The 14,995-nt window shown below is 45.8% G+C and overlaps 1 protein-coding gene and 1 non-coding gene across 2 annotated transcripts; one reads left to right on the forward strand and one right to left on the reverse strand.

Annotated features, from left to right (window-relative positions):
* The first annotated feature begins 6,642 nt into the window (after positions 1-6,642).
* On the forward strand, positions 6,643-7,638 carry LOC138361506 (uncharacterized protein DDB_G0284459-like). Its single transcript, XM_069320806.1, has one exon. The coding sequence runs from the start codon at positions 6,643-6,645 to the stop codon at positions 7,636-7,638; it is 996 nt and encodes a 331-aa protein (XP_069176907.1).
* Positions 7,639-12,546: 4,908 nt separating this feature from the next.
* Positions 12,547-12,665, reverse strand: LOC138361508 (5S ribosomal RNA). The gene has a single exon (XR_011226995.1). It is a non-coding gene; the product is annotated as a 5S ribosomal RNA (ribosomal RNA).
* Positions 12,666-14,995: the final 2,330 nt, after the last annotated feature.

Raw genomic sequence — 14,995 nt, forward strand, 5'->3', positions numbered from 1 at the left:
AAAAGTATGCCCCAGTGTGTAGCGGAGCAATTGGAGGATGGGCAAGTGCCGGTCGTTCACACACTCCATCAGGAGGGGGAACTTGAGGATATGTATACTCAATGTGACGGGACGGAATATCACACTAAAGAGGCAAATGCATGTGGCCTATGCAGAGGCGGCATGGTTAATTCTACCTAGATTTTGCCCAACTGTGGCAGTAAGGACAGTGGGGAAGGTATCAAAGGAAACCCAAGGCAATTTACCCTCCCCCCCCCTTCATATGATGAATATGCTACAGGGCATTGAAGAAACACTGATAGCAGAACAGGTGGGCCAACTGACCAACCCGTTATGGACTTTTCAGGACATCTTTGCCCCAAGTGAATTTGACCTGGGATCGTTAAGTTCAAGGAGGTATTTCACTACATCAACACAGTCAATGCAAGGCCCGTGAAAAAGAAAATTCAACGAACACCAGCATATTTTGCACAAGAGGAAAAAGGACATCTTCAGCGCATGCTTGATGCTGGTATCATCCAACCATAAATGTCTTTGTGGGCATTGGCACCAGTCCTAGTGAGGAAAAGGGATGCATCTGTTCAATGGTGTGTAGATTACCACGAGCTGAACTCCCGCACCATAAAGGATGTGTACCCGCTCCCCTTAGTTGAGTGCCTGGACACATTGGCGGGAAATGAATGGTTCAGTAAGCAAGACGCCAACTCGGATTACTACCTGATCAACATAGCAGAGGAAGATTGGAAAAAGATGGCATTTATCACCAAATATGGGCTGTTCGAATTTAAGAAAATGGCTTTCGGTCTTTGTAATGTCCCAGCCACCTATGCCAGAATCATGAATCTGGTATTATGGGAGCTAAACTGGGAAACTGTGCTAACCTTCTTGGATGATATCCTAGTGCTGGGTGATTCATTCCAAAATCACCTCTCCAACCTAGCACAGGTGTTCGAGAGATTCAGAACTTATGGCTAATCCCTGAAACCACAAAAATGTGCTCTCTTTAAGAAGTGTGTTAAATTCCCAGGCAGAGTAGTTAACAGAACGGGGCTAGAATTGGGACAAGATGCAGTAGCGAGATGGCAGACTCCTAGGTCATCCAAAGACGTGGAAAGAGTCTTAGGACGAGCCAACTACCATCGAGCCTTTGTAAAGGGATTTGCGGAGTTAGCTGCCCCCTATATGCACTGACTGGAGTAAACAGATTTGAATGGGGAGACAAACACCACGATGCCCTTGTGTCTATCAAAAATGGCTTTAATGCTATCTTCTGTTTTGGGGCTACCTAATAGACATGACCCCTTTACCCTGGACACCGATGCCTCCAACTGGGCGATAGGTGCAGAGCTGCTACAGACTCAAGAAGGACGAGAAAAGATAATTGCCTACGCCAGTTTTGCATTAACCCCGGAACAGAGAAGGTATTGTACTACTATGAAGAGTTACTGACAGTCGTTAGGTTCACCAGACTTTTTCGAAAGTATCTCTTGGGGCGGCCTTTTATAATTTGTACCAACCACGGCAGTTTGGTTTGGCTGACTAGGTTAAAGAATCCCCAAGACCAATTAGTTCGTTGGCTGGAGATGAGCCAATTGGATTTAAAGATCTAACATCGAGCAAAAGAGAAGCACACGATTGAAGACTATCCATGGAGGGAGACGCCCAAAATGTGTGTACCCAATTTTGCCAGGACATTCCATTGCAAGACCTACCGTGTGGAGGGGATGTTCCTATTGTCACAGGGCACATCAGAACTGGGCGGTCTTCCAGGAGATGGTAGATGATGTAGACCCACTGGCTAAGGGGTCGTTCGGGAGTGTATGTAGTATTTAGGTGTTGGGGACAGATGGGGGGGGGGAGCCCTAAGATTCCCAGTCAAGACTAGTGGTCGACAAATACTAATGTCGTTGTCTTCCTGTGATACCCCGGTGGTGATTGCCGACTGGTTCCAGCAGAAACAATGGGTACGGAGCTAATTACAATTGCTCCGGAAGCAGTAAGCGTTAAGAGCATCACCAAAACCACGGCGGACAGATTGGGAATGCATTTGCTGGAGCTGCAGGATCAGACGGAGAGAGACCCGGACATCAGAATGGTAAGAGCATGGGTGGAGGGCCATCAACCAGCAGAAGGTGACCTGTTCGGAACCAGCTCGGCCGTGAAATACTTCTGGTTGAACAAAGAGGATTTTCTTATGGAAAATGGCCTTTGGTGGGGACCACAAAGTAGATATGGGATGGGGGGGGGGGGGGGGCTGTCCAAAAACTTTCATATATACCTACTAATCTTAAGGAGAAGGTGCTGAACCTTTGCCACGATATACCAGATATGGGCCACCAAGGCAGGAATTGGGACCATTGCCAAGACTCGGAGAGGCAACGAATATTTCTTGATGATGGTTTATCAGTTTATCAAATGGATTGAGTGTGTGCCATTACCATCTCAGACTGCAGAGGACACTGCTAGAGCAGCACTCGGTGGATTCTTCACCCGGTTCGGTACCCTTTTGAAATCGTCACCGACCTGGGTAGGAATTTTGAAAGTGATCTATTTGCTAAACTTTGTGAAATGATACAGGTTCATAAGGCTCGTACTACCACTTACAGGCCTTCTGCAAATAGTCAGGTAGAAAGATATAACAGAACAATTATAGATGCGTTGCGGTGCTATACTAGTTCCCAGCATGACAGTTGGCATGACTAAGTTCAGCACATAGCAAAGGCAATCACATCCAGTGTGAATCAACAGACCGGCTTCATTCCCAATAAATTAATGCTCGGTTGGGAAGCTAACCCGCCTATAGATTTAATGTATCCCAGGGAGATGCTTTTTCATCAAGATGCAATACCCCAATTTAGCAAATTTGCGGAGGGAAATTGAGAAAGTGCACGATTGGCCCGAAATTGTTATCTACAACCCAGGAACGAATAAAGAGAGATTATGACCTGTGGGCACGGCTACAGGTCAATGAAAAAGGGTGACCTGGTTTACCTGTTAGACACTGCACAGGTAAAGGGGCAATGTAAGAAGCTATCGCCACAATGGAAGGGCCCAGGAATCATAATCCACAAGTTCTCATCCTGCTTATTCAGGATCAAACTCCAGCATGACCTTACTACTGATAATCACGACAAATTAAAAAATGCAAGGACCCTGTATGTCCAGACTGGATGATTAAGTTTAAACAGCGTAAGGCACAGGTTCAGGATCCTGCATCATTACCGTATAAGGAGTTTTACTCTGTGTGTGTAGGCACCCATACGACGGGGAAATTTATGGTACAATGTGATGTGTGCACAGAATGGTTCCACAGGAGCCGTGTGAGAACAACCATTACGAATGTACGTTCCAAGCCAAATTATGTATGTCCACAGTGTAGGGAATCAAGCCGGGAATAGTTAAATACATGTCCTCTTTGCTGTCAGGGCACTGCCCCCTTACAAACCCCCACACCTGCCACAAGATGTCTACTGGTGGACCCTCAGAAGATTTCTCGAACTTTGAGTCCAAAACCATTCAGATAAGAGCCTGCAGGAGTTCCCACAGAGTCTACAGAGACAATGGCCTCATCAACAGATTTCTCGGACTTTGAGTCCAAGAACATTCGGATGGGACCTACAGTGGAAGCTGCATGAGTTTCCACAGGGGCTATGGGGATAGTAACCCTAACAGAGTCAGACTGGAGCTGGGAGATAGGATATCCTGCTAATTTACATATTGGGGAGGACCTGGGGACCGCATTCTTTGACTATCATTCCAGGGTCAGTGATACCCTGGTCCAAGGCGGACTAGCGTCCGGGAAAGACACTCTGCTTCCACACTACACAATTTTAAAAATTCTCCTGTAGATCAAAAGTCTTCACCCTGTGCCTTGCCATCATCTTCTGGGTGGAGTTATGGCTTATGTTGACCCCCAGAGATACCCACAGTCTCTCACTCAGCTGGGATGGGTGGTATCATTGGGAATCCACCCGAGTGAGGTTGGATACGCTGGATACACTCGTACGGAAAATCTCGAATCTGTGAGCAATTATATGGACAAAAACTCTTCATTACCATTGGGACCAATTGGCCTGGACAGCCAGTACGATAGATAAAGACAAACAATGAGGCTTTTTCAGAAAGATGCTACTGCATACGTCTTTACTGCACCCTCTAATAGTTTCTCTACGTTCAGCCGTGGGAGAAGAGCCAGACGTTATATACTTTGCAGCAATGAAGGACCTCCAAGTGCATTGTGGCTCGTCGTAGCCAATGCACTTAAGGGCATTTACGGAAAGCACCTCTATGGTCCATAATTGTACCCATTTTGCCCCGACTACATATTTCAGCATGGTGTTGGGGGGGGGGGACAGACCCACGGCCCAACAAGTGAAGATTCTAAAAGAAATCCCTCGAGAAAGACTTCGATTGGAGTCTGCAGCAGCAATAACTTCGAATGCAGGAGAACTTGCATACTCTTCTCCCGCCTACATTAGAGAAGTAGGAGTATGGGTGGCAGAATGGTTGAACGTGCATACTGAAATCTTGGCAAAGATCATCACTCAGATTGGCCATAGGTTATTCAACCTTGTGTAAACTGTCAAAAAAAATACTAGTGTAGTGAAGTGTAATGTGTATAATAGAAAGAATATTCAATTGCAAATGTGCAAAATATAAATAATGTAAGAAGACATGTAATTTAGTATGTTCAGAGATGATGTGGTCTCACCAATGTTCAGATGTAATTATTGGGGTACAAGGAAGTAATTGCACAACATACGGGTATTAGTTATAATTTTATATCTATATTAATAATTTAAGCACTTCCCTAGTTTTTTGTAAGGGATAGATGAACCATTGATATACCAGCGTACAAACAGCAATTGCATGAATAAAAAGCACATAGTTGCATTATGTTTTCTTAAAAATTAGAACCGGGAAAGCTTTCTTTTGTTACTATATATACCATTCCACCTCTCAATATGGAGCGGTGGAGGATCCTATCCAAAAGGACGTAGTAAGTTTAAACAAAGTTTCTAATACACCTCTTTGTTTTATAGGGACGGGGGAGTGTGGAGGGAGCCACATTCAAAGTGCCCGCCAGCGGGAATATTTCATGTTAGGTGAAGCTGTGCTCCTGATTGGTGGACGGCGGCCCTGCACAGTGTGTCTGCTTCTGACACCAAACAATTCGCCTCTTACCGACCCTTCTCGATCACAGATCACGATGGCCAGCCGTCGTCGAGAGCAGACGTGCCTCACAGCACTCTTCACTTCTGGCAGCCCCTCAGACCTCCCTTCGCCGATGCGAGACCCTTGTGGTTGTCGGCAGTTGGTCAAAGAAGACTACATCAACTAGACAGTAAGAAACACCGAAGAATAACATCCAGCAAGAGAGTAATTTTCAAATATTACAGCAAGCCTGAGGATTGGCGCCGCGCCAACCGCCATCACCGAGCCAGCCGCCCTCCTCCACTCAACTACCTCCACCCTCCTCATCCTCAATCCTCCACAACCCATCCTCGCCCTTCTCTCCTCAACCCTACCAACGAACCCACACCCCATTCACCAGTTTCACCTCACCACTCATCCCAGTTTCACCTCACCACCATCATCACCATCCACCGTTTTGTACTGACCTATATGTACTAACCCCTGTCTTTCTGATCTGTTACTCTACTCTTGCTCTTTCGCCACCTGATTTAACTGACTCTGCGCAAGTACCGCGGCCGGTGTGTAGTAAATCTGGTCACGCAACGAGTCGGGGCAACTGTTTCGCCATTGTAGCATGGCTAAGCTATGTTAGGAATAGGAGCACTTTGTGCTGTTCTAGGTTAGACTAACTATTAAAACTCTACTCTCACGAGCCATTATTGTCAATCACCAATCATGCTACCACCATCATCATGCCAGTAAGACTTAAATTAAGGTTCGTCGAACCCTTTAAACTTAATGAAACCCAAATCTCCAATGTTCTTGGCACCCATGTTGAGGTTTCACCTGTTGAAACCTACCTTACAAGCAATGGGGTAATTGTGTTGCTCCCCACTGAAGATGATCTGCAAAAAGTCTTACATCCTGATAAAGCGTCTGTACTCCATGCAGCGGGCATAATTCCCGTTCCTATTGGCAAATTCCAAGCTGGGAGGACAGTGTTTGTGTCGCGATTCAATCGCCACATAGCCAGAGACTACAATGATGATGAAATACTCGACGAAATTAACAGAGTAAATGAACAACGAGCCATACAAATACTCAGAATCACCAAAGAAGGCAACCCACGCCCCACTCTAAAGATAACGTTTGCTACTACTGCCCATGCTACCCAGGTGATTGATCAGGGATTTAAATGCTTTGGGTACATATCAACACCTGAACAAATATCAAGAGAACGCTTCACCGATATTAAGCAATGCTTTTGGTGCTTCAGTTTTGATCATGTGGTGAACAAATGTCCTGCAACAACACCCACCTGTAGTATTTGTGCTGAAAACCATAAATTTTGGGATTGCCCCCAACCTAGCAGTCGTAAATGTGCCCTCTGTGGAGGGGGGACATTTAGCAGTATCTCCTGTGTGTCCAACGAGGAAAGCGGCAATACAGAAAATGCTTGACAAGGCCCAAACCTCACGACCTAACCAGTCGCAGACGACACCAAACATGAATGCTGCAACATTCCCACGCATGCCGGGTCAAAGCACAACCACAAACCAGGCTTCCCAGCAGACATCCGTACCTAATCAACATAATGCTTGGGTGGGCCAAACTCACCCAACAACGCCAATGTCACAGCCATCTTCTGATGCTTCGGCACAGGTAAATATCCTAATAGCAATTGCAGCAAGATATGCACGTAATAACCCACACTTATTTGCCACCATTATCAACAAGCTTTTGAAGGCCAACAACCTACCTACAGTCACAATCACAAATGATGCGTTCTCATCCAACCCTGAACAATCATCGCAAACACAGTCGTCACTCCACCAGCCACCGGTCTCTGAACCCACAACAAATGATGCAACCAACGTCATGCAATCTACAACAAACTCCACTGTCCCACTCACTACCTCACAGGTCCCACGACCAAACCACCTCACTCAGACTCACCATGTCAAAGTAGCAGTGAGAGATAACCCTTCTACCCTACATATAAATGGGAATGGGTGCCACCATCATGGTAAACCTGAACACCCAGTCAACTCACGAATCATTCCTACTTCACCGGCCCCTTCTGATTACTCATCCTCAACAAATGAATCCTTTGATAGCCACATTGAGGACTCAGAAGAGGAGCCTTCCCTACAACAGGAGGCGCCTACTGCGGCACTACCAGCCAACTCAGTCCATCGACCAGCAGCTACACAAGTGACCAATGCAGCAGTTGATGACGAACGAACCTCAGAAGAGGAACATGAAGATGAACAAGAACACGTAGAAGAAGAAGAGGAAGAATATGTAGATGATGAGGGAGCAGAGGAGGAGGATGAGGCACAAAAGAGGGAAGAAGGGGAGGAAACAGAGTGCAACCGGGGGACTGAGAAAGCACACCAGTCAAGGGGGATGAAGTCTAAACAGACAACTGGTGGAAATAAACACCAAAAGAACAAGCGTGATAGGTCACCAATTAAAACTAGACAATCCTGCGCCAGATAATGGGGATTACAATTATGCAACTTAACGTAAGACACTTTTTCAACAACAAATATCTACTAGAACTGGAAGCGTGCAAGTATCACCCTGAAGTCATCTTGTTAAACGAGACCTCTGCACGCCTTGACCAACACATCAAACTCTATGGATACACGACCATTGAAAGGAACTCTGGCCAGAATAGAAGTGTTGCGGTCCTCATCAAGCTGGGCTGCTCGTTCACCAACATTTACCTCCAAGAAGAAAATGCCCTAGCTGTGGAAATAGTCACGAATCATGGCCCACTTGCTATTTTAACTACATACATCCCCCCAGGCGAGCACTCCATCCCTTCGGGAGCCATTCACAAGGTGCTCAACAGAAATGTCCCAACGATCCTTGCAGGGGACTTTAATGCCCACCATGCAGCATTTTTCAACGACACTAATGGACGGGATGACATCAAAGGTCAACTATTATATAACCTCATGACAGCGAGGAACTTAACCTTCTTGGGTCCCTACTTTAAAACCTTTGTAGGTAACCACGAAGGAAAACCTGATATCATACTGACGAATGCTGAATGCAACATCTCTCACAGTAGAATACTCCCAGGTAATGATGTAGGTTCAGATCACATACCTGTTATTCTCCATCTCCAAGCATCTCCCTTTAGATATCTGGGACGCCCCAGATCCAACCTAAACACGCTTCGACTTTGTCCATATATGGAGTTCCTTGGCTCTGACCCAACCGCTGATCTTGACAATCAACCGGTTCAGGACATTGACACAGCAATTGCCTCTATACATACTCGCATCACTGAAGCAACTGTGGCCAATTGTGATCTAACCAACACCAGAATAATTCAGCAATACAAACCAACCAGAGAGATCAAGGATAAAATGAGGCATTACCAACAAGAATGTGTGAGGCGCCTACGCACAGGCCAGCCATCCCTCCAAATCATTCAGGCCCTCAGACGTGAAGTCTTGGGCCTGACGCTCCTACACAAACGACATATTTGGGGTACTCTAGTCAACTAAGCGAACCAGTACAAGAGAGAACCTGCCAGATTCTGGGGAAAGATCAGAAAACTCCTAGGATCAACAAAGACGCCGCTGTCGCACCTCAGCTATTCATATACTGATGACAACATCGAGGTAATAACCACCAGAGTGGAAGATGCACAGCTGCAGGCTAATCTCATGGGACTGGTTTGGGAGGAAATCTTCACAGAAAACAACAGCCAGATCAACAATGACAACCACCATACAGTCAACCAATGGGTTGCTGAAAACGTTGTGAACCTGGCTAGCAGACCTCTAGTTGACATCGCACTCCTTGACCCTGACCACCCGATCACTCGACCCATTACCATACGGGAGCTGTTGGAAGTATTAAAGAAAACGAGGAACAAAGCACCAGGGTTGTCAGGAATAACAGTCAACCAACTAAAGTTTCTACCTCTAAACTACCTGCAGTCCCTGCTCAATGTCTTCAACGCCATCCTCGTCTCAGGCCACTACCCACAAGTATTTAAAACTGCCAAAATGATCTTTATCCCGAAGCCAGGCAAAAGAAAACATGTCCCTGGAAACTATAGGCCTATCTCCCTGTTGGAGTCGACGGGAAAGTGCTTTGAGAAAATACTGTCAAATCGCATTAACTATTACATGGAGTACCACCATCTGTATACAGAAAAACAGTTTGGTTTTAGGAACCACAGATTAACGCAACATGCCATCAACATCATTTATGAGGCAGAACGCCGGTATCAGGAAACAGCACCAGACAGCATTAATAGCAACCAGAGATGTCAACAAGGCCTTTGACAGTCTATGGCATAATGGTCTGCTCTTCAAGCTGCAATCCATACCACACCACAACTGGACCCTCCTAAGACTAGTACATATAATTCTAAGCCATAGAACAATAATTCCAATGTTTAACAACAAAGAAGCTGAAGCCTTTATCCCGACAGCAGGAGTTCCTCAGGGATCGTGCATCACCCCACTCCTCTTCAATCTCTTTGTAAACAATTTGCCACGCCCTATTGCCACACCCTATTTATAACGACACTATTATCACTCAATTCGCTGACGATGTCATCCATGTAGTGTCGTGGTTGCCTGCTGGCCAAGGAACTAAACAACATTCAGTCATAAGGAAGACGAAAGAGGAACTAGCAGCCACAGCAAGCTGGGAACAAGACTGGAAAATCGTGACAAACCCTAACAAGATTCAACTGTGCTCGGTGGGCAGCTGGGCTAGTACACTTGGGGTCATCAACATTGGTGGCACGTTAATACAGGTAAAGAACTCTACTACAATTCTGGGCTATGTAATAGAGAATTTTTAATTCCACTGAGCATATCAATAAGAAAGTAGCCTTAGCCAAAGCACAACTAGCTCGGCTGTACCGATTCAGGCAAGCTCCACAGCATGTGAAGCTACATCTATACAGAATGCTTATTCGACCTATTCTGGAATACCCCATACACCCCGCTTGCTCTTACTAAACGGTCAAATATGTTGAAACTTCAAAGGGTTCATAATAGAGCACTCAGATTTGTAGCAGGAATGACACTTGCCGACAAAATTCGGACCGACATATTCTAGACCCAATTAAAGATAGAACCATTGAATAGACGCCTCCACAAACTCTCAGTAAAGCAGGTATACAAAATGAAGTACACCAACTTACCACATGGTGACGATCCCTTTACGGTATACAACACTACTAACTATGAGACACGAGACCAGCCCCACAGTACAAGGAGGATGTCACTACAACAAAGAGTCAGCCACGGCCCAGGATACTTAGTTACCCACCACGTGAGGAGGATGGGGAATGGGAACCTCCTGATCCATTATACACCTAACAGGCACGAACTATGAATTAACAAGTCAACATCAGACACCAATACCTCTACCAACCAGGACAAAATCATTATATACATCACCTAGAAGCCCCCTACCAACCACACATCTGCAAGTCACCACAGCACTGCTCTCCAGGTGCGGTACCAAGACTAGAACTGTGTCCTCGCATGGCACCTTCTCTCCTGTTGTGCAGCAGTTACAGCTTCCTGCTACTGGCACCCAGCAATCATTAATAATAATAAAAAAAAATCTTCATCATCATCTTTGAGTGCAGTCTTGCCTCGCCGTCAATTTACATATCAACTCAAATCACTCCATAATCACTCAAATCCAAAGTGGTTGGGCCACTACCCTGTCCTCCCAACTCTCCTCCCAATCTCCTAATCCACCTTCATGTTTTCCTAAATCCTTCCCATGCCTCTTCCATCCCCTGCTTGCCAGCTCTTTGGACATTTTCGCTTCGCCTCGGCTCGGTCCTCCGTCCACGCCGGTACTACCGTACTATAACCTTCAGAGTTAAGGTTCCTAGAGAACCACGCATTCAAAGGAGATGATATACTCAATGCCACCACCAACACCGTACCCATAGATATCCAGCAGGACGTCGCCCTCTCTTTCTCCTCTGAAGACGACCTTGACCGTCTGTTGACGTCTGCACACTACGATGGCAACATTACTTTTATCCAACCACGTCGATTTCATGCTGAACGGACCATCTTGGCCAGGAGAGTCAGCTCGTGGATCAACGAGCACGAGGTGGACGTCATCCTGGACAGCATCAACTCTGAAAACGTCAACATGACAGCTGTCTCAGCCAAGATCACCACCACCAACAGCAACGACACTTGCTCCACCTTGAAAGTGACCTTTACTACAGCTGCCGCAGCGGACCTGGCCACCAGGTCGGGAGCCGGTCGGCCGAGTGGACAGCACGCTGGGCTTGTGATCCTGTGGTCCTGGGTTCGATCCCAGGCGCCGGCGAGAAACAATGGGCAGAGTTTCTTTCACCCTATGCCCCTGTTACTTAGCAGTAAAATAGGTACCTGGGTGTTAGTCAGCTGTCACGGGCTGCTTCCTGGGGGTGGAGGCCTGGTCGAGGACCGGGCCGCGGGGACACTAAAAAGCCCCGAAATCATCTCAAGATAGACCACCACAGGATTTAGGTGCTTAAGCGTCAACACACCACCTGCTTCAGTACACATGGAACGTTATTATGAGGTAAGCCAGTGCTACAAGTGCTACCAGTACTCTCACGTGACCAGGAAGTGCCCTCAAAGTATGAATAAGTGCAGAGGTTGTGCCCAGGACCACCACCATAAACAGTGTTGCGTCACGCGTTGTGTAGGTGATGACCATATTGCCATCTCATCTGTGTCCTGTACGAACGAATACGAATATATACAGGATAAGACACCCCGAAGGGCGAGCGTGGAAGTGGGGACAGAAGGAAGTGGGGACAGAAGAAGATAGGGGGGGTGAGAGGAAGAAGATTTGTAGGAGAAAAAGTGCCAGGGCTAAACCCAGCTGCGTTGTTTGGTTGCGGCATTCAAGGCAGGGACTCAGTCGGGTGTTTTAGTGACAACATCGGGACATCACAAAACTCACAACATCGCAGTGATTGGCTCAAAAGCGTCAGGGCTGAACTTTTACGGATGGTTTGTGCTGGTTGTTGAGAGCTGAATATGGAATGATGGTGGTTGCTGGTGTTGTGAGCTAAAGTTTAACGAAATACAGAGTTAGGAGGAGGATCATGGATGGTAGAGAAGAGGTCATGATTGTTTCGTGGTAGTCTGAGAGTGTGTAGGAGAAAATCAATGTTGTTCATGATAAGTGAGTAGTTTATCAAGTTGTTTGTCTAATAAAGTTTTCCAGTAGACATTATCTTACCTTGAGGTTACCTTGAGGTGCTTCCGGGGCTTAGCGTCCCCGCGGCCCGGTCGTCGACCAGGCCTCCTGGTTCCTGGACTGATCAACCAGGCTGTTGGACGCGGCTGCTCGCAGCCTGACGTATGAGTCACAGCCTGGTTGATCAGGTATAAACATTACTGCCAACAGCATTTGGTGTTCCCAGGCGGTCACCCATCCAAGTACTAACCAAACCCAACATTGCTTAACTTCGCTGATCGGACGAGAAGCAGTGTTCTCAACGTGGTATGGCCATTGGCATATTAAGGGCAGTATTAAGTATTAAGGGCAGGAATGTTGGTACTTTCATGGAGACTTTGACTGGTATTTAACTCTTGCCATCGGGTGTTAAGTACCCATCTTAGTGCTCTATTCTGAATTCTTTGAAGCTTTAGTTTATTAGTACGTGCAGCTAAAGAAAGAGCTAGTGGAGCATATGTTAGGAGACGTCTAATAAGTGCTTTGTAAAGGTGCATTTTTGTGTCAGGTTTTGCAAATCTAAGTCTGTATAGTTTCTTCATGGCTTGAAGAGCTATTGCATGTTTCTGTGTAATGTGTGTGTGAAAGAGTAGTTGTCGATCAAATGTGAGTCCATGGACTGTGGAGGAGGGAGATACAGAGATATAAGTAGGATTTGGAGTGTATGAGTAGAGTTTAAGAGGAATAGGGCGAATAGTTCTTTTACAGAAAAAGAAGGTGATTTTGGATTTGCTGGAGTTGGTTTTTATACGCCATTTGTACTCCCACTCAGTGACATCAAGTTCTGTTTGTGCTCTGTTTGTTAGTGTATCAATGGTGTTGCTGGTGACAAGGTGAGAGACATCATTGACGTAGCATATGGTTAATGAAGTGTGATGAACAGGGTCAGGAATGTCATTGATGTATAGGATGTAGAGTGTTGGGGCAAGAACAGAGCCTCGGGGAACACCGGCATGTAAATTAAAGTAGTCAGAGTGTTGTCGGAGGAACTTAATTCTCATTGTCCTATTGTGTAAGTAGTTAGAAAGAAGTTTGGTGGTGATAAGGGGCAGATGAAAGTTGTTGCACAGTTTGAATTTTAAGCCGTCATGCCAAACAGTGTCAAAGGCCTTCTCAACGTCCTTAGTGATGAGTGCAGTCTTAAGTCTTTGGTGCTGATTGATACTGAGGTAGTCAGTCATGATGTTTAAGGCGTCATGAGTGGACCGGTGAGGCCGAAATCCAAACTGTTTGTTAGTAAGTCATTGTGTTCAAGGTGGGTTCTAAGTCTCTGGTTGATCAGCCTTTCAAAGACTTTGCCAAGTGTCTCTAGAAGGCTGATGGGTCTATAGTTCTTTGGGTCAGTGTGGGGTTTCCCAGATTTTGGAATAAGAACGGCTGTGGCAGACTTAAAGTTGAGTGGAAAGTATCCAGAGGCAAGGGAGGCGTTGAATAGGTTAGTGATAGCAGTAATGATAGAAGCAGGGAGTTGTCTAAGAAGGATATGTCCAATGCCAGACGCACCAGGGGCTCTACGACGAGTGCCCATGAGAGCTGTCTTGACATCAGCTAGAGTTAGGGGAGTCTGTAGTTCAGTGTTTGAATTGAGATTGTCAAGGTGGATGTGGTCGTAAGGTGTAGTTTCATGTCTGTTTTGGTGTATCCAGTCTTCGACTACTTCAATGTTAGGGAGGGCATATGGTTCAGGAGGATGTGGGTGAAAATTTTGTTCCCAGTGGTGTTTAAAAATGTTGAGTACTTCATCAGGATCAGTGATTTTGTTGTTGTTATGTAGAAGGTATTTAAACGGTGTGTGAGTTGATCCTTGTAAGCATTTGATTTGTTTCCAGAATTCTTGAGTTATCAGTTTTCTGTGTTGTTCTGCTTGTTCTATGAGGTGTTTCCAATGTTTTGTGTGATCTTCATCTAGGCTGTTAAGGATGTGTTATTTTAATGCTGTTAGGTCCCATAGTACTTGTCCATGACGATGCATGTTTTGTAAGAATCTAGTGTGATAGCAAGCTAAGAGGCGTTTTGTGCGAATGGAGGAGGTGAAAGTGAAATGTGGTTTGTGTGTTGTTTTAGGAATGGAGATGTTTGCTGCATGAATGATGGTGTCTTGTATGTTGCGTGCTTGTGTGTCACTGTCAGTGTGATGTTTGTTATTGTATTCACAAGTGAGATCAGTGTCCTAATGTGTTGTTTGAACATGTCCCAGTTTGCCCTAAGGTATGAGAATTGAGGAGTGCTGGGGATGAGAATAGGATTTGTGGAGACTGTGAGAATTAAGGGAATATGATCAGAACCCGTAATGGGCCCTGGTGAAATGAAGTGTTGCAAGTTGCTGCCATGTTTGTTAGTGAATATGAGATCAGGCCTGCCAGAACCTGTATGACTGAAAAAAGTGGGGAAGTCAGGGCCAAGAAAGAATAGATGTTTTTGGGTGTATATTTGGTGAAGCTGTCTGCCATGCTGATTTGTGGTATTGTGGTGGAATGTAGGATGTTGTGCATTGAGGTCTGCAAGCAGAAAAACAGGCAAGCGAGTGTGGTTGAAGAGAGTTGTGATGTCTTGTATGGGAATGCCGGTGTTAGGACGGGTGTAGGTTGTGCAGATGACGAGAGGACCCATT

Source organism: Procambarus clarkii, unplaced genomic scaffold (assembly GCF_040958095.1).
Source record: "Procambarus clarkii isolate CNS0578487 unplaced genomic scaffold, FALCON_Pclarkii_2.0 HiC_scaffold_428, whole genome shotgun sequence".
In the NCBI taxonomy this organism is placed as follows: domain Eukaryota; kingdom Metazoa; phylum Arthropoda; class Malacostraca; order Decapoda; family Cambaridae; genus Procambarus; species Procambarus clarkii.